The 26,374-nt window shown below is 42.9% G+C and overlaps 1 protein-coding gene across 3 annotated transcripts; it reads right to left on the bottom strand.

Annotated features, from left to right (window-relative positions):
• Window positions 1-13,758: 13,758 nt before the first annotated feature.
• On the bottom strand, window positions 13,759-25,639 carry LOC115606711 (actin-related protein 10). 3 transcript variants are annotated; one of them, XM_030483089.2, is made up of 14 exons: window positions 25,376-25,565; window positions 22,665-22,737; window positions 22,273-22,408; window positions 22,044-22,126; window positions 21,383-21,491; window positions 19,399-19,506; window positions 18,975-19,042; window positions 18,634-18,713; window positions 18,193-18,228; window positions 17,607-17,686; window positions 17,443-17,516; window positions 16,916-16,997; window positions 15,529-15,730; window positions 13,759-14,359 (listed from the first exon to the last, which is right to left on the bottom strand). In XM_030483089.2, the coding sequence occupies exons 3-14, from the start codon at window positions 22,300-22,302 to the stop codon at window positions 14,178-14,180; spliced, it is 1,134 nt and encodes a 377-aa protein (XP_030338949.1). In that variant the 5' UTR covers window positions 22,303-22,408; window positions 22,665-22,737; window positions 25,376-25,565; the 3' UTR covers window positions 13,759-14,177. The 3 variants fall into 3 exon arrangements, with proteins under 3 accessions (XP_030338949.1, XP_030338948.1, XP_030338950.1); XM_030483090.1 differs by having other exon boundaries at window positions 13,877-14,359; window positions 22,273-22,405; window positions 25,376-25,500; XM_030483088.1 differs by lacking the exon at window positions 22,273-22,408 and having other exon boundaries at window positions 25,376-25,639.
• Between the last annotated feature and the right edge of the window lie 735 nt (window positions 25,640-26,374).

Here is a 26,374-nt window from a genome sequence, read left to right as displayed (position 1 = left end):
TAAGCAAAAAATGATAGAATATTGTACTAAGATATGGGGAGGGAAGAAGATTTCTAAAAATGTCTTTTGGCCAGTCTATGGGTCAGAAGAAGATTGGGTAAAACAGCAATTAAACCTCTGGGTTAATAATAAAAATCCCCTTAACCCGGAGGAGAGTCAATATGCGGAAGTGTGGCTAGAAAGACCGAGAGCTAGACTTTATCCGCTGAATGAAATAAAAACTAAACAAAAGAAAAAGAAGGAAGAGTTAGACGAAACCCTTCTAACCCCCCCTCCTTACATTCCTCCTCCTGCTCCCGCAGAAGTCCCCAGAGCGCCCACTCCCCCACCAGAGTCGGAACAAGGGTCTCCCCCTCTTCCTAGACGCGTAACTAGAAGTCAAAAAGGGGCAGCTCAGATGTACCCCCTAAGGGAAATACCCATGGGGGGACCTCAACCTGTGATCGGATATATTTCCGTACCCCTAAACTCGGCTGACCTACGAGATTTTAAAAGAACCGAAATGGGAAACTTAATTGAGGACCCACTGGGAGTGGCAGAAAGATTAAATCAATTTTTGGGACCAAACCTTTATACTTGGGATGAGATGCAATCTATCCTTGGTCAATTATTTACTACCGAGGAAAGAGATATGATTAGACGAGCAGGAATGAGACTGTGGGATGCTCAACATGCCCAGGGACCCCAAGCAGATATTAAATGGCCACTTCAAAGACCTAATTGGGATAATCAGGATCCGATGCATAGAACTCATATGCAGGACCTGAGAACTATAGTAATTCAGGGAATTAGAGAAGCAGTACCCCGTGGCCAGAATATCAATAAAGCATTTAATGAAATGCAAAAGAAAGATGAAAGCCCTACTGAGTGGCTGGAACGACTGAGGAAAGCCCTTCAGCTGTACTCTGGGGTAAATCCAGACGACCCTTTAGGGCAAGCGCTCCTCAAAACTCAGTTTGTGGCAAAATCATGGGAAGACATTAGAAAGAAGATTGAAAAGTTAGAAGACTGGCAGAATAGAGGGTTGGATGAATTATTGAGGGAAGCTCAGAAAGTCTACGTAAGGCGGGAAGAAGAGAGCAGCAAGCGACAAGTAAAAATGATGATAGCAGCGGTCAGAGAGGATCGCAAAGGACGAACTGGTGAACACAGATCTGCTGGAATGAAACAAGGGAACGTAATAGTAAAGAAGGAGCAGAGATGTTGTTTTTACTGTGGAAAGAAGGGACATATAAAGAAGAATTGCAGAGAAAGGATCAGGGATGAGGGAATATTGAAAACGGAATAGGAGAGTCAGGGGCTCTATATCTTAGGGGACCGGAGTCATCATGAGCCCTTGATAAAATTAAAAATAGGTCCCCATAAACAAGAGTTCACCTTTTTAGTAGACACTGGGGCTGAGAAATCAACTATTAAGCAAATACCTGAGGGATGTAAAGTTTCCCCTGAAAAGGTACAAGTAATTGGGGCAAAAGGAGAACCCTTTAAAGTAAGCAAAATCAAAAATGTGGTATTCGAAACTGAAAATAAATTTGGAATGGGTGAACTCTTGCTCGTCCCTGAAGCAGAATTTAATCTGTTAGGACGAGATTTAATTGTTGAATTGCAATTAGAAATTAAAGTGAAAAATCAGGAGCTAACAGTGTCTGCTTATCCTTTAACCGTGGATGATCAAAAACAAATTAACCCTGATGTCTGGTACTCTCCGGACACAATTAGTAGACTGAAAATCCCACCGATTAAAATCCAACTTTCCGAACCCCACATACCTGTGAGGGTAAGGCAATATCCCATATCCCTAGAAGGACGGAGGGGATTAAAACCAGAAATTGATCGATTGTTAGCACAAGGAATCTTAGAGCCTTGTATGTCACCCTTTAACACCCCCATTCTGCCTGTAAAGAAACCAAATGGGAAATATCGACTCGTACATGATTTAAGGGAAATAAACAAAAGAACTATCACCCGATTCCCTGTAGTAGCAAATCCATACACACTGCTAAGCAAGCTAGGACCCCATAACTCCTGGTATAGTGTGGCTGACTTAAAGGATGCCTTTTGGGCCTGTCCACTGGCAGAAGAATGCCGTGATTATTTTGCCTTTGAATGGGAAGACATAGAGACAGGCCGTAGACAGCAATTGAGATGGACTGTGCTTCCCCAAGGGTTCACTGAGTCCCCTAATCTGTTTGGACAGGCCCTGGAAGAGCTCTTAAAAGAATACCAGGTACAAACGGGAAACGTGCTGTTACAGTATGTAGATGATCTGCTCATAGCAGGGAATAATAAGGAGGATGTAAGGAAAGAAAGCATTCGACTCCTAAACTTTCTTGCACAAAAGGGACTACGAGTATCACAAGAAAAGTTACAATTTGTGGAGGAAAAAGTGAAATATTTGGGGCATTATTTGTTTAACGGCAAGAAGATATTGGATCCAGAGCGCATTAAAGGAATTCTGGAATTACCTATGCCTGTCACTAAGAGGCAAATTCGGCAGGCATTAGGGCTATTTGGGTATTGTAGGCAATGGATAGAAAACTACAGCTTTAAAGTTAAATTTTTATATGAACAACTGTCTAAAGACAAAATACCCAAGTGGACCCCTCAGGATCAAGAGCAGTTTGTCAGTCTCAAAAGGGAGCTAAGTCAAGCACCGGTTTTAAGCCTACCAGATTTAAAGCGGCCATTCCATTTATTTGTTAACATACATGAAGGAACGGCATTCGGAGTATTAACTCAGGAATGGGCCGGACAAAAGAAACCGGTGGCATACCTATCAAAGCTGTTGGATCCTGTGAGCAGGGGTTGGCCGAGTTGTTTACAAATCATTGTTGCTGCTGCCTTATTACTTGAGGAAACGAATCGCATTACCTTTAATGGAGAAGTTGTCTTATATGCGCCTCATAACATCAGGGGAGTGTTACAACAAAAAGCAGAAAAATGGCTTACAGATAGCCGATTATTAAAGTATGAGGGAATACTTATAGAATCCCCTAAACTATCTTTGAAAACTATTGGAGCAGTTAACCCCGCTGAATTTTTGTACCCAGGAGAAGGTAATGAACTATTGCACAATTGTTTTCAAACAATTGAACAGCAGACACGCATTAGGCCAGACTTAGAAGAAGAAGAACTACAATGTGGAGAAGTATTATTTATAGATGGGTCATCACGAATAGTGGAAGGTAAACGGTTGTCCGGATATGCCATCGTTAAGTCGGAAAAAGGAGAATTTAAGACAGTAGAATCAGGCCCCCTGAGTGCCAGCTGGTCGGCTCAAGCCTGTGAGCTGTATGCATTGTGGAAAGCATTAGTGTCACTGAAGGGAAAGGATGGAACTATATATACAGACTCACGCTATGCGTTCGGAGTAGTACACACTTTTGGAAAAATATGGGAGGAAAGAGGATTTGTTAACTCACAGGGAAAAGAACTGATACACCCGGAATTAATTCGGCGAGTTCTGGGGGCATTGAAAATGCCGAATAAAATAGCAGTTGTACATATAAAGGGACACCAGCGAGGTACAAGTTATCAAATTAGGGGAAATAATGCAGCTGATATAGAAGCAAAACGAGTGGCAGGCAATTATGGTATGATTTTGACTATGCAACAAGTACCTGTTAGTAAAAATTTAAGTTTTGAGTCTGCAGAAAAGGAAAAACTAGAACAAATGGGAGCTAAGGAACAAGATGGTAAGTACATATTGCCAGATGGGAGGGAAGTCTTGCCGAAGGGCATAGCACTCGAGATATTTTCAAAAATACACAATAGAACACACTGGGGAACCCAGGCGTTAGTTGATCATTTCAATCAACAGTTTGCCAGTATAGGCGTATATAACATAGCAAAGACAGTCACGGCAGCCTGCGAGACCTGTCAAAAGGTTAATCGAAGCAACATGAGACAAAAACCTCTTGGAGGACGTTCCCCAGCATACAGACCTTTCTCACACATACAAGTGGATTTTACTGAACTACCCAGGGTAGGGCGTTACAAACATTTATTAGTAATGGTGGATCATTTAACACATTATGTTGAGGCTTTTCCTACCTCCAAGGCAACTGCTAACCAGGTTACTAAAGTGTTACTTGAACACATTATACCTCGATATGGAGTACCTGAAGTAATCGACTCGGACAGAGGAACACACTTTGTGTCAAAAATTGTTAAAGATCTAGCTGAAAGTTTGGGGATTAAGTGGGAATACCATACACCATGGCATCCACAAAGTTCGGGAAAAGTTGAAAGGATAAATGGAGAAATAAAAACTATTTTGACTAAATTAATGATAGAAACCAAATTATCATGGATTAAGTGCCTACCCACGGCACTATTAATTCTCAGAACCAGACCCCGAGCAGATGTAGGAATATCAGCGTTTGAAATGGTGTATGGAATGTCTTATAGAATTGAAAGTCCACAAACAAATGTTTTAATTCGAGACCGTGTGATTAATGAATATGTTTCACAATTAGCAGAACATCGTAACAAGCTTTGGGAACATGGACTGATTGTACAACGACCCCCGTTGGACTTAAAAATTCATAATGTTAAACCTGGGGATTGGATATTGATTAAAGTGTGGAAGGAAGAAACCCTAAAACCCAATTGGGAGGGACCTTATCTTGTTTTGCTTACAACAGAAACAGCTGTCCGAACTGCGGAGCGTGGATGGACTCATGCCAGTCGCATTAAAGGCCCAGTGACGAGACCCCACTGGAAAGTAATCAGTACTCCAGGTGACACCAAGATAACCCTGAAAAGATAACGTAATGATAAAGACTTTATTGGATTATTTTGCCGCATTACCTTTCGGTATAAAGTGTGTATTGCTGTTTATATTTGCTATAATTATTTCTCTTTTTTTCTATTATATATGGAAGCGTACAAAGTGTGTTGAAGGAAATTGCTAAACTTATGCAACCTCACAATATTAAATATAGAAGATAGGTTGATGTAAATAATATATGCACTCTAGATATACGAATTAGGTGTAATGATTTGAACTGCAATTGTTATCCATTTGCTTGTTTTAGGTGTAAGGTATGCCAGGATAAATGGTAGACACATTGTGAATGTGGATACCCTCTAATAGGAGTTTGCACACAGTGTTGGAAAATCCAAAGAACTCTCACTGAGTGGAAATTAAAACAATTAGAGTCTAAACAAAAAAAAAAAAAAAAAAAAAAAAAAAAAAAAATTATTCGGGAATCCCATGAGTGGTGGGAAATTTTTGCCAAAGGAATAAACCCTCGATATTATTGCTACCACTCCAACGAACCAGTCCCCTTTGTAGCTGAAATTTTGGTTATAAAATGCAGAAGGGAAGTACTGACCGTGTCTTACTTTGCCCCATTAGTTAAAGCTGCAAAGTGGGAAGCCTATATAAACAGGCAGAAAGCCCGAAACAGCTGTTCTCCTGAAGAATTCCCTTGCTGCCGAGAAGATGGTACACCCCGTGGCTCGAAGCAACCGAGTCGACGGGCGAGGCAGAGGAGGAACAAACTGTGGAGAAAAGAACCAAAATGATGGGACACAAAAGCAGCAATGGCCGAACTTCCCCAGGACTGGTAAAAATATACTTAAATTGGCAAAATTAACAGACACCCTTTTTTCTGGTATACCGTTAGTTTTGTTATTGATAATAACCCAAGCAAATGGAAACCCTCATAAACCTATGAACTGGACAATAACAAACATAAAATATCCAAATAATCCAATCCAAACACGAACTACACCGGGCACAGTTAGTTTCAATGTGAGTTTGCATGATCTAATTACTGAAGAAGATCGTAAAGATGAAGCAGATATATGTCTACCAATTTATATATGTCCAGCATCAAACCCTGGTAAAGGATACTGTAATTGGCCAGGTCATTATTACTGTGCATATTGGGGGTGCGAAACATGGGCTTCTGAGTGGTCCACACCTGGAGACCAATATCTAGAAATAAAGTGGTCACCAGAAGGATGCCAGAGACCTAAATTACACGGAGACCGGTGGGGTCATTGCTTAAGTAAACCGATTCCTTGTGTGGGCATCAATATAACTATAAAAAATCCTGCTCAGGACTTTTGGCTGGCAGGGAAATATTGGGGAATTAGATATTGGGAAGCAGGTGCAGACAGAGGAGGAATTTTTCAAATAATGAAAAGACCGATGCCCCACGATCCCTTACCAGTAGGACCAAACCTGGTCCTGAATCTACCCACTTTCTCTGAAGAAAAGGTTGCCCCCGCAAACGTCGCAACCACTTCTCCAAACTCCCTTGTGACTAAATTCTCCTCATCCAGGGATCGAGAGTTGTCAGGATCCAAAGACCCCTTATGGAATCTAATGCAAGCCTCTTATCGTGCCCTTAATGAAAGCAAACCAAATTTAACTAAAGAATGTTGGTTATGTTATAATGTTAGACCACCATATTTTGAGGCAATTGGAAAACCAGGTAGGATTCAATGGTCTAATGGTTCAAACCCACGAGAATGCCCATGGGATGACCAGAGGAACCATACGCAAGGAATTACTATTCAATTAGTAACAGGTCAAGGAAAATGTATAGGTACAGTGCCCGAAAAATATCAGCCTTTGTGCAATAAAACAGTCACTAACACCAATATAGAGAAACACAAGAATCAAAATGACAAATGGGCTATCCCGACACCAGGAGCTAAATGGGTTTGTTCAGACATCGGAGTAACGCCTTGCCTATCCCTAAATGTGTTTGATCAATCTCAGTTTTGCGTACAGGTGATTATTGTTCCTCGTCTAATCTATCACACCTCTGAGGAGGTGTTACGCCACTTTGAAGGAGACCTGAATAGGCAAAAACGAGAGCCAATTACAGTAGTAACCCTAGCTACCCTGCTGATAGCGAGCGGAGTTGGAGCAGGTACAGGCATAGCCTCCCTAGTGAAAGGTCAGGAGTTACAAAGTTTGCAGATGGCTGTAGATGAAGATTTAGCAAAAATAGAACAATCTATCCAAAATTTAGCCACTTCAGTAAAGTCTTTATCAGAAGTAGTACTGCAAAATAGAAGAGGATTAGATCTATTGTTTTTAAAGGAAGGAGGGTTATGTGTAGCTCTCAATGAAGAATGTTGCTCTTTTGCTGACCATACTGGAGTAGTCCAGGACACCATGTCTGAACTCCGGAAAAGGTTAGATCAACGTAAGAAAGATCGTGAGGCGGGCAAGTCATGGTACGAAAACTGGTTTAATGTTTCACCTTGGCTAACCACTTTGTTGTCCGCCTTAGCAGGACCGCTTATCATGTTGATTTTGGGACTCATATTTGGGCCTTGTATATTACGCTATATTTTACACTTTATTAAAGAACGGTTTGACATAGCTAAACTGCTTATTTTAACTACGAGGTCTGGGGCAAAATATAAGAGTGTATCTATTAATGAAGATGAAGATTGTTGTGAATGCATTATGCCACGTGAGAACTATGCCTTTTGTAATTGTGAGGTATTACCTTGTGAGTGTTATGATAAATGTTGGGATTGTGGAAAAAGGTTTGTTCGCAGTGCCGAAAATGAAAGTAACGTCTAATAAACAATAATAGGATAAAAAGAAAAAGGGGGGATTGTGAGAAACTATGGACTAGGATATTGTTTATTAAGATTTATGTTAAGCTCAATGTAAAGGTTAGGCAACAAAGATGTGAAATTGCTTATGCAGACAGAAACTCGGACACTGCTTGAGTAAGATAAGATAACCACAATCGCGAGATAACCGCCAGACTTCCAGGAACCGACAGAAACTCGGACACTGCTTGAGTAAGATAAGATAACCACAATCGCGAGATAACTGCCAGACTTCCAGGAACCGACAGAAACAGGACAAACAACCCCAGATAAGGACATGTGAATGAGGGGTCAGCTATGGGATAAAGGAGAAAGACTTCTTACTTCGGCCTCAACGACCACCAGGAGGTAGAAAACGACCCCCTAACAACAACTGAAGCATGCGCAGAGTACCTCCACTACTTCATGAACACGGAAGTAAAGATGTATAAAAAGGGACTGTTTGAACTGCTCAGCACGGCAGTGGCGGAGCGCAGACTCCCCTGTCGTCCAGCGCTGTTTTTGCTCATATTCTACTTGCTATAATTAATAAAATTTTAATTGGATTATGATCCGTTGTGGTCACAATTTATGACAACTTCAACTTCGTTGGCGAGTTCTTAACGTGTTCTACGAATCACTTAGTGGTTGGAGGAATAATGCCTGCAACATGTCATGTCTTTTGTTTCTCAAAGAGCTACTTCTGGAATGCCCGTGCTGGAAGTGGGGGTGATCTATTGTGTATTAAGGTGCCTCACTAGGACTGGTAGGAAGGTGTCCTTACGGAGTATTAACATCTCATTTGTTTGCTTGTAAGGGACTATCCTCAAAGTCGAAGATGTGCTCCTCTGCTGTGTAGTTGTGTCTAGGTTTGCGCATCCGACTTGACACCACCCACCAATGCAGCCTGAGTCATGTCACTGTTGGGATTTCACTGCGAGCTGTTGGAGATGGCTTAACTGGTTGCGGTCTGTTTGTCTGCAGTAAGTGCTGTAAGAGCATCAGCTCTACAATTCACTCGATCGAACAGGGCGAGGACAGAATGAAAGCTTCTTTCTCAGCTTGTGTGCAAAAGTAGGAGTTGGAGGTCTGCAGTGTATTATCTGCTGGCTTTTGTATTCAGCACGAGTAATAAGGCTTGGGTAGCATACATTAACACTCTGGTAACATAGCATTTGATTGCTGGATGTTGCTTGACTTGTATGTTTTGGCTAAATCTTTGCATTAGAAGACTTGCAGTGTTTTTGTCCATTTCCCTTAACTGGTAGATGAATTGTGGAGCTGAGCTCATCCAGGACTGTTCAGCCAGTCAAAGCTGGCGTAATCAAGCTTGTACTTCGGAGGTGTGAAAAGCTCTGTTCTGCAAAGGCTAGGCAGTGATTTGTCTGAAGCTGACCTGTTAATCTCCTGTGCACTCTGCTGTATGATGCAGGCAGCCTCTTCAGCTACAGAGTACAAGTGTCCTTTCTGTGTGGGAGAGGGATTGTTAGAACAGGGTTATTAATCCAAGTGAGTTAAAAACTTGATGATTTTTTTTTTCTCACTGAAAAGCACAGTCAGAACTTGCCCAAGGCAGAAAATAACAGTGAATGGTTTTCTTGGGACTTCTTCCCCAAGTAGACTGGCAGGTCAAAACTCTAAAAGCCATCCTAGGGAGCAGCTGCATACAACTGGGTCAGAGGGGGGAGTTTAATGAATTGCAGCATGTGTCCACGAACTGCTGGTCTGTGTAAGGAACAGCTATTGAACGAGAGAAGCCTAGTCTGCTCTGTGCTCATCCCCTTCAAGCCTGCCTTGTTGGAGTGACCATAACAGGCTGGGGTTCCTTCTGAGCTGGCTTTTGTCAGACCTTCCAAGAGCTGACTCTTCAAACAGGTCTCAGAGAGGGGGTTAATGGTCTAAAAGCTATTGCTAGTGCTAATTGTATGGAGCAAGGAAGCAGCCTGACTCGGAAAGATCCAACTGCGTCTGCAAGACTGCTTCAGCTGGTGACCAATTTATATTTGCTGTGCCCCAGCTTGGTCACTTGCCCCCAGTAGTAGGTGGTTCTTATTCTGATGGGCACCTCCTGATGGACAGTTTTGTCACCTGTTTTAGCCTAGTAGTCCTTTGTGCTTCTTTCCGACCTGCTAGGTGTTAAAGGCAAACTCCCTCCTCCCCCACTCCCCCCCCCACGTTAAAGATAAAGCTCTTTGGTTGTCTGCATTTGTGCTGCCTTTGCAGCTAAGGGAACTGCATCTCTTGGGATTTGTTGTTATTAAGTGCAGGGGAAGTAGCTGGCATTGTCTCTCGCCCTTTGTCTATGCTTCCTATTTGAAGCAAGGATTAGTTTTCCACTGAGAGCCTGGCTGGTGCTTGGCAGCTGATTGCCAGGGCTCCAGCTTGGAGAATGCCAGTGAAATCTGGGGACAAGGAACTCCTGTGGCATGAAATACGGAGTTATTCTACAGCTTCAAGCTAGTAACAAAAAAGCTTAAGCTTACTACAGAGGAGGTGCTTGGTCAGAGCAGCACGCTCCAGCTTAGTTTTATTGCTTGGCTAAGGCAGTAGAGCAGTCTGACTATAAAAACAGCCAGATGGCAGGGTAAATGTATATCCCACTGCAGCTTCAGTAACAAACTGCTCTGCAGCTATCTGCTAAAACCTGTATTGCTGTTGCATTAAGTGGAACTGCTAGAACAAGGTGTCAAACTCTGCTTAAGAAGATACCACGTCACTGGTGTTCATACACTGTCTAATGCATCGTCATCCTAAAGCTAAGTAGATTTTAAGCTCTGATTAATCTTCTTTGAAGCATGAACTTGTGCCGTTATCCTGCACTAAGTTCCATGCCAATACGTTTAGTCTTCATTGAATGCAGAGGTCTAGGCTAGCTTAGATCTACTTGTGGATTTCCTGAGCAAATACCTCTCCATTATTTTCATACTTTACAATTGTAGGACTATGACCAATACTGCTTTTCAGACTATTTCAAGGGGTGTGAGTATGAGGCTACCCTGGGAACTCTTGTATCTGTCTGGTACTGGCTGCCCACGTTACCTACGAGCCAGAAGGAGGAAAGTTTTTCATTAATGGATCTCTAAAAGCTAGCCTTCTAGGGAGCAGCTTTCCCTCTTTTTCACTGGCATGCCTGATCCTAGTAAAGATGGAGTAAGCTTGTTGGGAAGAGATTAACATTTTCAGTACTTTTAACCACCTCCTAGATGTTTTGGGCTTCTTGGAGCTAGAAACCTACAAAAGTATATACATATGTGTATATACTTATGTACAATGTGTATGAGTGCTAGAGAAATGCTATGGCTTTCAAGTGCAGCTGGAGTTCTGTTTAGGTTTAACCACTGCTAAAACTACTTGTATAGCCTAAAAGGACTCCTGACTTGTAGAGAAACTGTATCTAGATCCAAACTGTTCTTTATTTAAAAAATAACAATCTCTTGATGTTTCAATATGTCTGATCTTAACTGGCCCTTGCAAAAGGGGTGTGAGATGAAAATAATTTATATTGATCAGCAGGGCAAGGCAGATGCACGTCCTTGGGCCCTAGCAATTTAACTTGCATAATATACTCTTAGCGCTTTTTAATTACAGAAGCACATAAAGGGAGAGTAGCTGAATACTGTCAGTTTTCAACTGTTTGGGTTTAGGTTTTTTTTATGGCAGGCAGGGTAGAGGTGATGGATGAGTGGCTGCCCATCCTCCAGTGGAACTGTACGTGCTCTTGCTGGTGAACAGCTTTTTGGTGGCTTCTGTTTGTCCCTGAGCACCTGGTGTGTGTATGTGGCCTGTGACAAGGAATTATTCCAGCAGCTCAAGCTGCTGAGGGCCAGGGCTGCAGGGAGAGTGCAAAATGTGACTCGGTGTGCCCTGAAGGCTCAACCAGGTAATGGAGCCTGCAGTAGTTGACTGACCTGTGTGTGTCTAAGCTGGTAGTGCTGAGGTTGTCTTCTGTGCTACAGACAGCCCTGCAGATCATAAGGGTCTTCAGCTAGAGGAGTCTTCTGTGTGGAATAAGAGGTATCTTTTACAATGGAAATACGTATAGCTGTGTGTGACAAGACATACAAGCTTTCTGTATCCTTGGTTGTATTTAGCTGACTGGATAGATACAATATCGCCTTCCCAAAGGAGACAAATGTACATGAGCAGGAGGATGCAGAGGGCCTTTGTGTTAGCTGGACTAGCACAAATAGGATGTTACTGAGATCCCTCTCCCCACAACAGCAGTTACCTCTTGCACAGCATCACAGGAGTGCATGAGAAGACATGGAGGAATGATGCATCCTTGTGTAGCAAAGCAGTGCTAGGTGATTTGCTGCTGCACTGTGTGTGTACAAATGCAGGTAATATTTATCTATGTGCTGTTTGGGTGGGGAAATGAGGAGTCTAGCAAGATGGGGGACTCATCCTGGTGCCCATGAGCAAGACTGCAGAGAGTGATCTTTGCTCTTTGGAAGACTGAGGGGTGGTTCTGATAACCCTAACCTTTCCTTAATAGTATTCCTTAGACCTATGGCTCAAAGGTAAGAGCAGTTCACTTGTAGAACTGAGAACATATCAGTCAAAGCAAGTGAAACTGTTGATGGTTGGGGGCTTCTTGCATTTGAGCTTGACTGTGCCAGTGGCAAGCTGACTCCTGCAACTGGGAGGAGGAGGATCTTAACAGATCTTCTGTGTGATGGATGGCTGTTGGCTGTGTGCATGAGACTTGTGTGACCAGCTGTCCTGCATGTGATGGGGTGGTGGTCATCTGTTAAGTGGTGGTGCAGCAAGCCCAGGACTGAGAGGCACCTGCCCAGAAGGAGGTGGCTGGGAGCAGGCTGCTGCTGTCGTCCATCTGTGTGGCAGCCTGAGCTGTGTTACTGGAGACAACAGAACCTGCCAAGAGGAGGCTGTCAGCTGGCTAAATCACTGCTGGGCTGCTGTTTCAGTGCTCTCTTGGAAACTCTTGAAGCACACAATGATTATACACGTGAAACTTCCTGGATGTGCCTCCATGGTGCAGTGCAGGATAAACACTGTGCTAATGCAGCAGTACTGCTGTGCGGGCTGTAGTCTTTCTCGGTGGGGCCAAGGATCTCGTACAGGACACAAGACATGCAGCTCTGAAGCCTCCCATTTTGGCTCTGGTCCTGTGTTGCAGTCTACAGACCCACCTTGTTCCCTGTGAGTTCCTTGGTTTACGTCTGTGTCAATGCACTGAACAGGGCTTGCCATAACAGGCCTGAAACTTCAGTCTGATTCAGGTCAAATGTGGGACCTGGACTTGATAAAGGACAAACAGGTTGATCCTCATAGAATCGTAGAATGGTTAAGGTTGGAAAGGACCTTAAGATCATCTAGTTCCAACCCCCCTGCCACGGGCAAGGACGCCTCACTAGACCACGTCGCCCAAGGCTCCGTGGACATTTGGACTTAAGTAAAGCATTTGACACTGTCTCCCACAGCATTCTGCTGGAGAAACTGGCTGCTCATGGCCTGGTAGGTGGATTCTGTGCTGGGTTGGAAACTGGCTGGCTGGCCGAGCCCAAAGAGTGGTCAGGGATGTTGCAGAGAGGCTGCTTGGTCTAGAGTCATGGTTTGAGCCCAGCTGGTAACTCAGAACCATGCAGCCCCTCGCTCACTCCCGCCCTTCTTCCTCCCTCTGCTCCCAGAGGGCTGGCGAGGAGAATCGGTAGAATGTAACTCCCACGGGTTGAGATAAGAGCAGTCTAGTAACTAAGCCTAAGGTATAATACAAAACTGCTACTACTACCACTAAGAATAATAATGATGATAAGGGAAATAACAAGGGGAGAGGATACAATTGCTCGCCACCCAGTGACCGATACCCAGCCTGACCCAAGCAGTGATCTGGGCCTTCCGGGTAACTCCCCCCAGTTTATATACATGCATGACGTGCTGTGGTATGGAATACCTCTTTGGCTAGTTTGGGTCAGGTGTCCTGTCTCTGTTTCCTCCCGGCTTCCCCTCCTCCCTGGCAAAGCATGAGACTGAGAAAGTCCTTGGTTGGAATAAACACTACTTAGCAACAACTAAAAACATCAGTGTTATCAGCGTTGTTCCCAGGCTGAAAATTAAAAAACACAGCACTGCACCAGCTGCTAACAAGGAGAAAAATGACTGCTATAGCTGAACCCAGGACAGCCACCTTCACTTAACAGACTCAAACCATTTCCTCACACATGATTCTAGGGTGGAATATTTTAATACAGAATTGGGCAGAAAAACTTCCATAGATGTTTCCCACAGTAGATTGTCCTTCTTTCTGCTAAGCATGTTTACAATAAAACTATCTTAAAACAAATACTCTCAGCAATGGCATTTACTGTACAGATAAATAACAAACAACTCAGTAGGCTATAACTCATGACATTACAGAATTTCTCCAGAACAGGACTAAACAGCATAGTAGTTGCCAGATTTAAGTTTTTAAAATGGACATGGTTTTAAATAGTGTTAGTACCTACTAGTTTAGTGCCTGAAAACATCCACATTGTTCCTATTTAATAGTGTTACACACAAATTACTTAATACAAAAACCCAAACCAATGCATATACATGTACTTGAAATAGAGGAAAAGAATCCTTGTGTAGCACACAGGTTCTCATTTCTCAGTAGAAAAAGCCCTCTTCATCAATGGTGGGGGTGCTTTTCCAACATCAAACATCATTTCCAGTGGAGGATTATTAAGACAGCACCAGTCAGGTATGCGGCCTGTCTGGCTGTAATATTCTTTGGACACAGACCGGCTCCCAAGTATGTCCTGAAGTGCTCCAAAAATGGCTCCTACAATATTGGGGGGCAAGGGGGAAATATTGCATTAATTTGATTTACTGAATTTCTTTTTCTACTTCCTATCAAGAATCTCAACTGTTTTTTTTTATAGCTCTGTCCCCAAAGTTAAAGGAATGAAAGGATATAGCCGCTTTCCTTTTCAGTAGCCCAGCTAGTCTCAAATTGCTTCCATTTACGTCCTTTGAAAGTAACTGAAACCAAGAACCATCTAGCCTCTGCTGACAGCAAAAGTAGCTTCTTACAAGAAAGTTTCCTAAAAGTTTTTATTTTAAGCACTTCAAACAGACCACCTCGTGTTTAAGGAAAGTTCCTCTCCCCCAAAAAGTGTGCCACACAATATCCGTAAGAAGTTTACACAAGTTCTGAGACAATTCAGGCTGCAACAGCTGACTAGCACTGCCAGTGAAGAAAACATATTAGAGAGCTTGGCGCATATAGATCACTCTTGTTTGCTAATCCTAAAAGTAGACCCAAAGGTTTTAAAACTAAGTAAATGTTTACAAACATTTACATTTCAAGCCATACAGATATAAAATCTACCTTTAAAGTTAGTTCTTCATACAGACCAGATGGGCTCAGCTTATTAACCGAAAGCTTAGAAAAGCATGAATTCTTATCAACTTCAGAACCTTCCTGAAGAGTAGCTACCAACAGAAAGCCTTTCTTTTTCCCTAACTTGCCAGTACAGCATCCAAAAATCCATCGCAAGTTGTTGTATTTATTGCTTGTGGACAGCATGGGGAGTTAGCAGCCTCTGGACTCCATAGCTCACAGGTCGTCAGTCAGTAATTACACTTGCTTTTCAATAAGCAGACCTGCCACAAGCTGCAGGTCTCTGCTCTCTCCAATCCCTTTACTGGTGCCACCATGAGACGGTAGCCCTGTACTGCACTTGAATCAACACCACCTCTTCCACACCTCTGTTTCAAATTGCTCGTCAGTCCTGACACCTCATTAAAGCTCCCATAACTCACAGAGTCTCTTTCTGCCCTCCGAATGAACCCTTTCTTCCAGAAGGGCATAACGATTCCACAGAGCTCCACTGCAACTTGATTTCAGTAGATCACCTAACTTTTACTGTTATTTATTCATTACAAATCCCACTTAGAAGTTTTGGTCTTCACTTTGTACCTTTCCTTAACAGTTGTTTTTATTCTTACCTCCCAGCCAGGCCACACAGTTGGGTTTGGCAGGTGGAGTGTGAATTCTGAAGGTTTTAGTGGCAAGTGCTTCTTTGTATTTTGGTTTCTCTACCAGGTATCTGATTTCAGCCATGAGCCTGTGAAGGAATCCTGGCAACATAGCAGTGCCACCAATAACTACCAAGTTCTCTGCCAGCTGCTTCCTGGTGTCTATTGGACACTAATGCAAACAGGAATAAAAACAAAAAAGATCTGTTAGAAATTCAGTCAGTCTTTCTGCACACATCAGTTGCTGTTTTTTCATATGTAGCTGAAACATAACCAACATTATTTGTAATCCACGATTCCCAAGAAAACCAGTCTTAAGGAACTTCCCAACTGAGGCTTTTATGGATGTGCTGTGAGTCCCTCTAAAGCTCTTCAGCTGAGACAGGCCAAGATGGCAGAGGACAGAGGTATTGGTGACTGTAATTCCCACGAGTTCTGGGAAAAGATATGCCAGGCTCTTGTCCAGAGGAAATAACTGGATGCTATTTAACATTTGTAAATTTAATATTTGTCCTTTCTCAGGACAGAGTGATGCAAGGTAAATGCCTAGAAGTACAGAGATGAGGGGTCCAGGCACAGTTCTCGTTAAAAAATTTGTTTCCATAAGGAATTCTAATTGAAATGTTTGTCATGTCATCCAAGCTTATGGCTCCCCAATAAATTATGTCTCAGCAAACTAATTTAAATGGCATCAATAACTACAGGAAGTCAGCTTTGATTAAACGCGCAAACACCACCACATAATGAAAATTTCCATTTACAGTGGTTTTCTAATGCATTTTTTTACTAAATGTAATAAGAAATGGTGTGTTTGTATATGCCAGGAAAATTCTCCTCAATAAATCTAATGTACTGCCTGTAATAGAGATAGCCAAATTATTTTTATTCCATCTTAGACAAACCAGCAGTCTGCAGGACTCAAAGTCTAACTCTGAGCAAAACACCTTGAAAAAAGAATAGAATACCTGTGCCATTTCAGTTTAAGCACAGCAATTCCTACACCACCAAGTATTAGCTACTCCTTCCTCACTACACACGTAGAGCTCCACCCCCAAATAAAGGCAAGCTAGTGTATTACTTTTGCTGAGGGGTGAGCACTACGTTTCTTAGAAAAGTCCTAGACACACTGTAGTATACCAAAGAGTAAGGAAGCGATCAGAGAGCAGGTGACACATGCTGACTTACTACCCCACGGAAGTTCGTCATGTGGCAGAACCCTAGGAGTTATGCTATGCTCAACTTTTTCAACCAATCACAACCTGCAGTCAAAAGGGTGTTACTCTAGAAAGAGTCATTTGTAAGAGTACGTTCTCCAAGGCTGGAGGCATTCAAGAAATTGTTTACAATAGAAAGATACCTGAACAAGCGAATCCAAGATCAAAGTGGCCACAGATGTCTCTTCATTGTCCTGTTCAAACAATATTTCGACAACGGAGTCTCTATGGAAAGACAGGAAATAAGTGTTAATGAGAAGCAATACTACACCGTGAGTTAACACAAACTGGAAATAACTACAGACTTCCTGCTGACAATGCATCATCACTACTTCTGTCATACAGACCACGCAGGAGGCAGTGCCAACAGGGAGGAGACAATACCCCACTCATTTCACTGAACCCATCTAATCATTATACATTAATACTCCATTTCTGCTTCCACCATCCCCTCAGTCTGTTTGCTCTCATCTTTAAGCGTGATCTCTCTGGAGAAGCTGACATCTCTTAATATACATTTGCACTGTGACCAGCACAAAGCCTTAATTTAAGAGACATTAAAAGCATATTCAAGTGTTTCATTAAAATTAATTTTATGAAAATTCATGTGCTTTTAGAGCTGAAAAATATACCCTTCTAAAGATAAACACTCTGCTATGGTACTTCTCACCTGATAGGGCCAACTACATGGAGAATCTTTTCTCCATCTAAAGGATAGTCCACATCTGGAGGTGGTGAAGGACGCTATAAACAAAAATGTAGGTACATTATTTTAGAAGCCAAAAAGGCTACATCCACTTCAAAGGACTATGATAAGCTTCATTCTCCACCCACCTCAGCAGTGCCATCAATGTTGAACTTAGCTGCTTGGATTTTCAGTCCACGTTGGAGATCGCTCACAAAACAAGTGCGGACTACATAAAAGAAAGGGCAGAAGAGACTTTGTTGGATCCTTTCATCACCAATAGACAACAATTTTGCTTAATTTAGAGAAGAATACACACTTTAGGCCCTTGCTGATCCAGGACATTATCAAATAAATGCAAAGAAAAATGGTCTCTACACTTCAGCAGAATTCAGGTGCTGTGTAGACTATGAGTTTAAATGCTACCCAAATTAACCTGACCTGCTGATCACAGGATATATACAGTAGCATAAGACTCTTTCTGTGCTACTCTATCAAATGTGTCTATGAGCTACATCTTAACAATGCATAGGCTAAACCTGAAAGAAGAATTCAAAATGGTTTTAGTTTTGCTTTCAGAGAGGAAGAACACTGCAAGTTCTTCCAGTAGGTAAGAAATACGGCAAACAAAGAAGATGAAATAAATTCCTACATGTAGAGTATTGCACACTTGTCATTATCATACTCTACTGCACAATTTAATAAACTAGAGTTTTATGACACAGAAAATTTTACCTTTTATATCCTCTACTATGTCTTCTGGAACTGAGCCTGAAATAAAAAAAAATAACTTAGAACCACAGCTTTTTAAGTAGAAAGAGAATTAAAGAATTAAACTAACTCTGAATTACATTTAGTACTTTAAAGTTTCACTTTGACAGCAGCTATTAAAGACTTCTGAGGAAGAAAGAACTTTAAGAACAGAAATAAAAAGTTTGTCTTCTCTCAAAACAGACTGAAGAATTACTACAGAATTTTTATCAGCCTTAATTCAAACCTGCTGCTGTGAGTGGCTTTTCACAAAAAGAACATACTTGTTAAACATGGAGAAAGAAACCATAGAAGTAGATCACACAGGATGCGGTGAATACTAAACACATTTTATTTGCAGCTAGTATTAACCCACTTCCCCCAGGGCAAGTTCACAGCACACAGGCTACACCAAACAGACCTTACCCATCACAGATGGAAGGCTTTGTCCTTTGGCTAATCCTGTATCAACTGTGCACTGCTCCAACAACTGATACTCCAGCTCCCTAAAACATTGCACATAAGTTAAAGACATTTACTAACTCAGGCTGATTCTCTATATCATGCTTAAGGGACCCTCCAGCTACATTCTTCTAAATACACAGCTACACCAACAAAAGCCAAACAGTGGTCACTTTAAAAATCAGATGCTGTCACAGCAAGTTATGATTTAAGTCATATTCAACAAAAATCTCTGCTCATTAGTCAAAAATGAACTTTACACAAATAAATCATTGGTAACCTGGAATATGTAAGTGTGAACTTACTTGTGTATAGCCTTTCCTCCCAGAGGAAGAGAACCCCAGCAGCTCAGAATCGGAATTCCCTCATATATCTACATGAAGATCAGGAAATGCTCCTTTTTTGTTTTGGGTGCTGGAACTGAATGCTTTTTCCCGTCAACAATCACTTGCACTAGCTATTGGAAATACGCTACATGTGCTTTTCTCCAAAGCTAATTTCTAGTATCTAAAGGCTGAAGTTACAAACTCCCTTCCCAAGTTTCAAGGGAACACAGATTTCGCATGTCAGCTGTGAAGAGATTCCCCAAGTCATGACATCCTATAGTCAAAAGCCACACTGGTTGATCTGTTCCTATTACTTTTTTGCACACTGTAAGTCTATAAAAGTGTCATCTTGCCACGACAGCCTTGTTGCTGAAAATTTTGTTTCTGTATTACTAAAGGATACAGGCAGCACCAAGCTTTCTGTGTATCCACAATCTAGAACCATGGCAGAATTGATCCCAAGTGTCAGGAGAGACATCAGATGGCTTGGAGCAAATAAAACTGAAGGTACCTACATGGAAACCAAAAAAGACAATTAACAGAAGGGTAGGGGTAGAAAAAAACTATCCGAAGCACTGATGCTTTCCCTAGATGTCATATTAAAAGCAAAACACAAACAACTGTACCTTGAGATACCTATTTTTAATTCAGCATTTAAGATACAGTAGTAATGAACAAAATACAACAGGATTCTAAATTCTATATTCATCTTCTTTGTGGTAAATACCAGTCACGTCAGCAGTAATGAATCTTGAAATTGACTTCTAAGAAAAGCGGGTGTCAACTACAGAACTTATCTGAAGTCATAGGTCAGGTTTCCTATTCTCATTGAAAATAAATTTCAGGAACGAATACACAGCTACTTGAAATGTTGCATAATGACCGTGAAAATGTGAACAAAGGTGCCACAAAACCTAATAATGTGTGCCTTATGACAACGTACTGTTGCACGCAAACTCACAGAAGAGGCTATTTCCAACACTCTCGCAACAGCAATGTAGAAACTCAAGTCAAAATTACACAAGAATTACTTCCTTCTCCCACAACCCCATAAATCGCATTCCCTAGATAGCAGCAGTTCCCATAAGGGAATACCTTGAAGTGTGAATTGTAGGAGCAATTTCAATAAATCCTGCATTTAAGGGCAACATTACTGACACTTGGCCCAGAGACACAAGTTATAATATTGACCCTGTATTCATATGCCGCTCTTATTCTTTGCACCAAATGGAAATACTAGCCAGAGAGAATTAACTTCACATCAGTATTAGCTGGCTTCTTAGCAAGTTACAAAGTCTCTCCATCAAAATGTGACTTTGCAAGTAGAATCATAGAATAGTTTGGGTTGGAAGGGACCTCCAAAGGTCATCTAGTCCAACCCCCCTGCAGTGAGCAGGGACATCTGCAACTAGATCAGGTCGCTCAGAACCGCCTCCAGCCTGGCCATGAACGTCTCCAGGTATGGCACATCTACCACCCCTTTGGGCAACCTGCTCCAGTATTTTACCACTCTCACTCTAATTTCTGACAACCAGTTTTGCATGGGAGTGCTTTATCTGAGACATGTTTTCTTCCTGTAAGGGAATTAGATTTAAAAAAACAAACAAACAAACAACAAAACCAAAACCAAACCACCCAATCTTCCAGCAATTTCATCAGACAATTTTATCGATAGTAGAAAAGGATTACGCAGAAGTTCAAGATTAGTTAGTAAACTGTGTTATGGAAGCACAGTGAAGAAGTACTCCAGACAAACCAGGTTCATCACGTTTTATAGAAGAACCTTAACCTTTATTCTATCTGAATTGAAGCAGTATAGAATCACCTTCCCAAACATTTCCCATTAGAACTAAGCAAGAAGTAGGTTCATATTTTTTTCCAAAAAGACTGATAAAGCAGAGAAGATAATACATTTAAGTTAAACTCTTATCTAAATGAGTAGAGCTAGAGGTTAGACCATGTGCTAGACGAAGATATTGACTCTGGTAGAAGGCATGAGATTTGCTGACAGAGCACTAACAACTGTTTAAACAGAAATTCTGGCTTCGGGCAGCGCTCAATGGGGATTATTGGAGCTGTCTCAAACAGTGTGATGTGAGCTGTATTTTCGTACAAGCCAGAGACACCTTCTGGATTCTTGTTAATAGCTCCTGTTTTGTGTCCTCATGAAAAGTCAGAATGAGATAAAAATGGCCTTTTGTCCAATTTCCAAGCCCTACTCCCCCAGACGACCATCAGCTTTTTTTTTCCATCTTCTTTACACCTCTCTCATTCTTTTGGCATTATTTTCATTTCCTTGTCCACATCTGGTACTGATTGCAAGTAAAATTTCTACTGGCAAGTGCTACGCTGAACATACGGAGTAGTTAGTTAGGTAAAACACGTACCTCAAAATGCTTGAACAGGACTCTTGTGAGCGTGTCTCTGAAGTGTGAAGGGCACAAGACAGATTCTATGATCACAACACGACGGTCTCTGGGATTCACCAGCAGATGTCTAAGAAAGGCAAGGCAAGTAACCAAAACCAGTAAGTTGAAGAATTTATTATGAGACCTACCTTATTTTCATATTCTATTCTCAAAAATCCTAGAAATTGGCATGTAGATAGCATTTTCAACAGCAGATCCCAAAGTCTTTTTCCCAAGTTTAAAAACAACACCTTTCTAAAAGAAAGTTAGGGAACTGAGGTACAGAAAACAAGTTACAGAGTTATCTGCCAGCAGGCAGTAGTTCTGAACATCTGTTATACATTTCTAGATCAGTGTAACAAAACACAACGGCAGGGATGCCTTACCCTTGACCATGTGGCCCACGGCTCTGTCCATCCTGGCCTCGAACACTGCCAGCGATGGAGCATTTACCACTTCTTTGGGCAACCTGTTCCAGTGCCTCACCGCCCCCGCAGTAAAGAACTTCTTCCTTATATCTAACCTGATATCTTAGTCAACGAGACAGCAGTCTTTGTTGAATATCGCACCTCTGACACCTCTCAATGTACTCAAAAGAGCAGCAGGAGGCTTGAGTAACTAACATCCAAGCATCACTTACCTGAAATACAGCATATGGATAAATTCCTTCAGATACGAATAGAGCTCTTCTGTGTTAATATTATACTGAACAACTCTGACAGGCTGTAAAGTAAAAATATCCACAGTCATCTTAAATACGAAGCAGTGCTTATATATAAACATATACACGAGATATAAATATTTATGAGATAATAAATTACATCTGAGCATATATAATCTAACACACATAAACAAGCACTCAGTCTTGCCTGATTTGTGCTATGTCCATAACGATGCATCTTATAAACTCACTCTATTACTCAAGTCCAGAGTTTAGTCACGCTAATTTTTGGTACTGGTAACAGCTTATCACAACATTAGTTTTCCAAAAGCTGCCATCCTCTACTGAAATGAAAAAAGGCAAACAAAACATAGCTAGGCCAAGAAATTTGTCAATAAATGCCCCAAACACGCATGGGTGATGAGTACCAATTAACATCGGCATTGGTACCACACTTAGGTGTTATCTAGTTAGAACAGCAGCAGTTATAAGATAATGAGAAATAGCTTCTGATGGACAGAAAACATACCTGCAAATTCTTTCTGTACCGGAACATACCAAACGTGATAAAGGTAAAACAGTTCAGGTAAAACAGCTTACCTTTGTGACATCAGGTTTCTTTATTTCACTAGGAATAATGCATCTTGGTCCTGTTTCTCCTGCAAAACCACACCTAAAAGAAAATGTAGAAAACCTTATCATCTCAAGTCACCATTTAACATCGTGGGCCTAGGAACCATCACAGAGTAATTAATTAGGCGTATTTCTGTGACTGCAAAGAGGTGCTTTGCACACCGCTTTTCTGTCGAGCCATTTTGTATGAGAAAGATTTTGTACCTTCTTATTGACTGACCCTCAGCTGCATTAAACAAAACAAGTTTTCTTCACTTCTGTAAGGACTGTAGTGCTCAATTCTGATCTGCCTCCTACCTTCCACTCAGTACACTTTGTAATAATCCACGTGCAACCTTCCTTATTGCCTGTTAAATTTCCAAAGAAATACCTTCCTGTATCCTCCACACAGACCCAGTTTTCACAGAATCTCATTAAACACAGGCAAGATGAAGTTATCCTGTCCTCTTTAAATCCCTACTTTCCCATGATATTTATTTAGAACAAACAAAAGACAAAGACATGATGATCACAATCATGCAGGTCCTGTGGCCTATTTCACTGCTGACCAGCAACTGACACTTTTTTCCTATTATTTCCAGCTTTGAAATACGTTCCCTTCACAAGCGTCCTGGGTGATTTAAGGCATTACCGCCTCAGGATGACCGGTTACTACTCCAGGCCTCCTGACAAAACATGAGGGCTCTGCATCCAGCGTTGATGCAACATCATCCAAACAGCAGCAACCCCAAAAGAAACTTTTCGCAAACCCACCTGGTTTTCATAAAGTGATTGCCCCTTAAAAGACACAGAACCATGGACTAAAAAAAGCAACTGAAAAACAACAGGAATTCAGTATTTAAGAAATGCAGCGCTTGACATTTGTTTCACCGCTGCCACACCCATTAAGCACAAACCTCAGAAGACCACTACGAGTAGAGAAATATAAAGCCTCTGGACTTGGAGTACTTTTAATGCTAAAGGTCAATTACTGATTTTGGTACTTGGCAACTGTCAATGTAAAAAAATCTTAAACCAGATATGATTTAGAAGTTAATTTTTTTCTTTGGAATCCCAAACAAAGCCTGACTGTGTGTGTGCACACTTGTCCTCACCTGTCATCCTGACAACTTTTGAACTTGTGGTTAATTACAGCCTTATTTGGAAAAGGACAGATGTTTCTCATATAATTAAGTTGCCATCTCTCCTACAAGAATGAAGGCTGTAAGCAGACTCTAAACCCACACTATTCAGGGGAAATGCTTTTCCATAAGACCATTTATTAGACAAATAATGCCCACGGGATAAAATCTCAAAAGTGCCCCAAAAGTGCAAGAAAGCCCATGATAGGCAACACAACGTCAATCCACAAAAAGCCAATCATCTAATTGTTTGTTTCCATCCATGAGAGCTTTGTTAAATCTTCGCCATAACCACACCACAGTGATTTATTTCCAGGTAAGGAAGCCTGCCTGCTGGTCTGCAGTTACACCGTCGCTTGGAAAAAAGGCAAAGAAAACAACACAAGTTTGGAAAAGAAACCCTGTTCCTGCGACTCCTGCCTCTTTCGACAAGCAGAGAAATCCTCAGAGGCTTCAAGCAGGTAAACGCACCCACACAGACACACCAGAGGCATGAGCCTAGCCTAGTAAAAGTGGCACACATAGAATCATAGAATGGTTTGTGTTGGAAGGGCCCTTAAAGCTCATCCAGTTCCAACCCCCTGCCACAGGCAGGGACATCTTCCACTAGACCGGCTTGTTCCAAGTCCCGTCCAACCTGGCCTTGAACACTGCCAGGGATGGGGCAGCCACAGCTTCTCTAGGTAACCTGTGGCAATGCCTCACCACCCTCACAGGGAAGAATTTCTTTCTGGTATCTAATCTAAATCTCCCCTCTGCCAGTTCAAAGCCATTCCCCCTTGTCCTATCCCTACACTCCTTTGTTAAAAGCCCCTCCCCAGCTTTCCTTTAGCCCCTTTGGGCACCAGAAGCTGCTCTAAGGTCTCCCTGGAGCCTTCTTCAAGCTGAACAACCAAACACTCTCAGCCTGTCTCCATAGCAGAGGTGCTCCAGCCCTCTGAGCATCTTTGTGCCCTCCTCTGGACTCGCTCCAACAGCTCCACGTCCTTCTTGTGTTGGTGGCCCCAGAGCGTGACACAGTACTGCATGTGGGGTCTCACAAGAGCAGAGTAGAGGGGGAGAATCACTTCTGTTGCAAGACAGTACTTTTTTCTTGTGTGCAGGCCACCTCTCCAAACAGGCCACTGAAACCCAGGGAGCATTTCGAGAGTATCTTAACCCTGGACGTGGAGCTGGATTGCTTAAACAGCCCCTTTTTCACGAGGGCTGCACGTACTGAGACACGAGCGTGGAGGAAGCCGGAGGTTTCTAACGCAACGGGGTATTCTGACGTGCTGCGGGCAGGGGCACGGGTACATTTCTGGCTCATGAGATAAATGGCTAAATACTGAGCACTTCTGCTTCCACCTCGAGTTACACCCGCTCCGTTTCATCTGAAACACGAGACTAGAAAATAAAGCTGTTATTGTCGCCTTTGTACCACCATAGCAAGGGGGGAGGAGAAAAACCGCCACGCACGATTATTCATCCCGACGGCAGGCCCGCCCCGCAGCCGCGACACTGGCGAAGCCTGTCGCGACAGAAGAGGGGCAGGCGGGGGGGTGCGGCACTACTCACTTGGTGAAGGCCTCGCCCAGGTCTATCACCACGGCGGTCTTTTCCCCGCCGCTGCCCAGGCCCTCATAGAGCGGCATCGCGACCTCCTTTCCCCTCCACCGGCGGCGCGGCACCGCCTTTCTCCGGGGCGGCGCGGCGCGGCGGGCCCTTCCTCCTCCCCGGCGCGGCGGGCTGGCCGCGGCGCCTGTCCGCACAGTCGCCGCTGCCCGCTCTGACGCGCTCCGAAGGGGCCGAGAGCGCCCCGGCGGCGGGCGCGGTGCGGTCTCCCCTCACCTCCTCCCAAGCAGCGAGCGCGGTGCGGTCTCCCCTCACCTCCGCCCCGGCGGCGAGCAGGGCCTACCCGACTCGGGGAATGAGGGCCCTGGGGCAGCCGGCGGGGACGGGAGCGGGGGGCGAGGGCGGCTCTTCCGTTGGGGAGACCCAGTTTCTGGGGCTCCTCCTGGCCGAGCGCGGTGGCAGCGGCACCTCGGTGCCGGGAGATGGTCGAGCGTAAAGCCACGCTGAAGCGACCGTGTTTAGTAATCACAGAATGGTTTTGGTTGGAAGGGACCTTGCACTAGACCAGGTTGCTCAAAGCCCCGTCCAACCTGGTCTTGAACACTACCAGGGGTGGGGCAGCCACAGCTTCTCTGGGCAACCTGTGCGAGCACCTCAGCATCCTCACAGGGAAGAACAACTCAGTATCTCAATCTCCCCTCTGTCAGTTTAAAGCCATTCCCCCTTGTCCCATCCCTTTATGCCCTCGTCAAAAGTCCCTCTCCAGCTTTCTTCTAGCCCCTTTAGGCACTGAAGGGTGCTCTAAGGCCTCCCCGGAGCTTTCTCTTTCTCCAGGCTGAAAAACCCCTACTCAGCTTGTCCCCATAAGTCAAAGCTTAATAATATGAGCCTAGGAGCTTAATAGTAAGACCTTCATCAATAAAAGGTGTTCTAATGAATATAGTTTGTCATCTGTGTCTTGCTGCAACTTCATCCCCTAGGTGGGAAAAGGGAGTTTATAGG

This window comes from Strigops habroptila, chromosome 4, assembly GCF_004027225.2.
Source record: "Strigops habroptila isolate Jane chromosome 4, bStrHab1.2.pri, whole genome shotgun sequence".
Lineage (NCBI taxonomy): Eukaryota > Metazoa > Chordata > Aves > Psittaciformes > Psittacidae > Strigops > Strigops habroptila.
Note: the sequence above shows the minus strand (reverse complement) of the source record. Positions and strands in the feature narration are given on the sequence as shown.

Coding starts and splice junctions, on each gene's coding strand:
- LOC115606711 (XM_030483088.1), bottom strand. CDS start 25,452: ATGCCGCTCTATGAGGGCCTGGGCAGCGGCGGGGAAAAGACCGCCGTG. Junction 18,229..18,633: donor AAGCCTTCCATCTGTGATGG/GTAAGGTCTGTT, acceptor TTTTTATTTCAG/GCTCAGTTCCAGAAGACATA. Junction 17,687..18,192: donor CATAGTAGAGGATATAAAAG/GTAAAATTTTCT, acceptor TCTTTTATGTAG/TCCGCACTTGTTTTGTGAGC.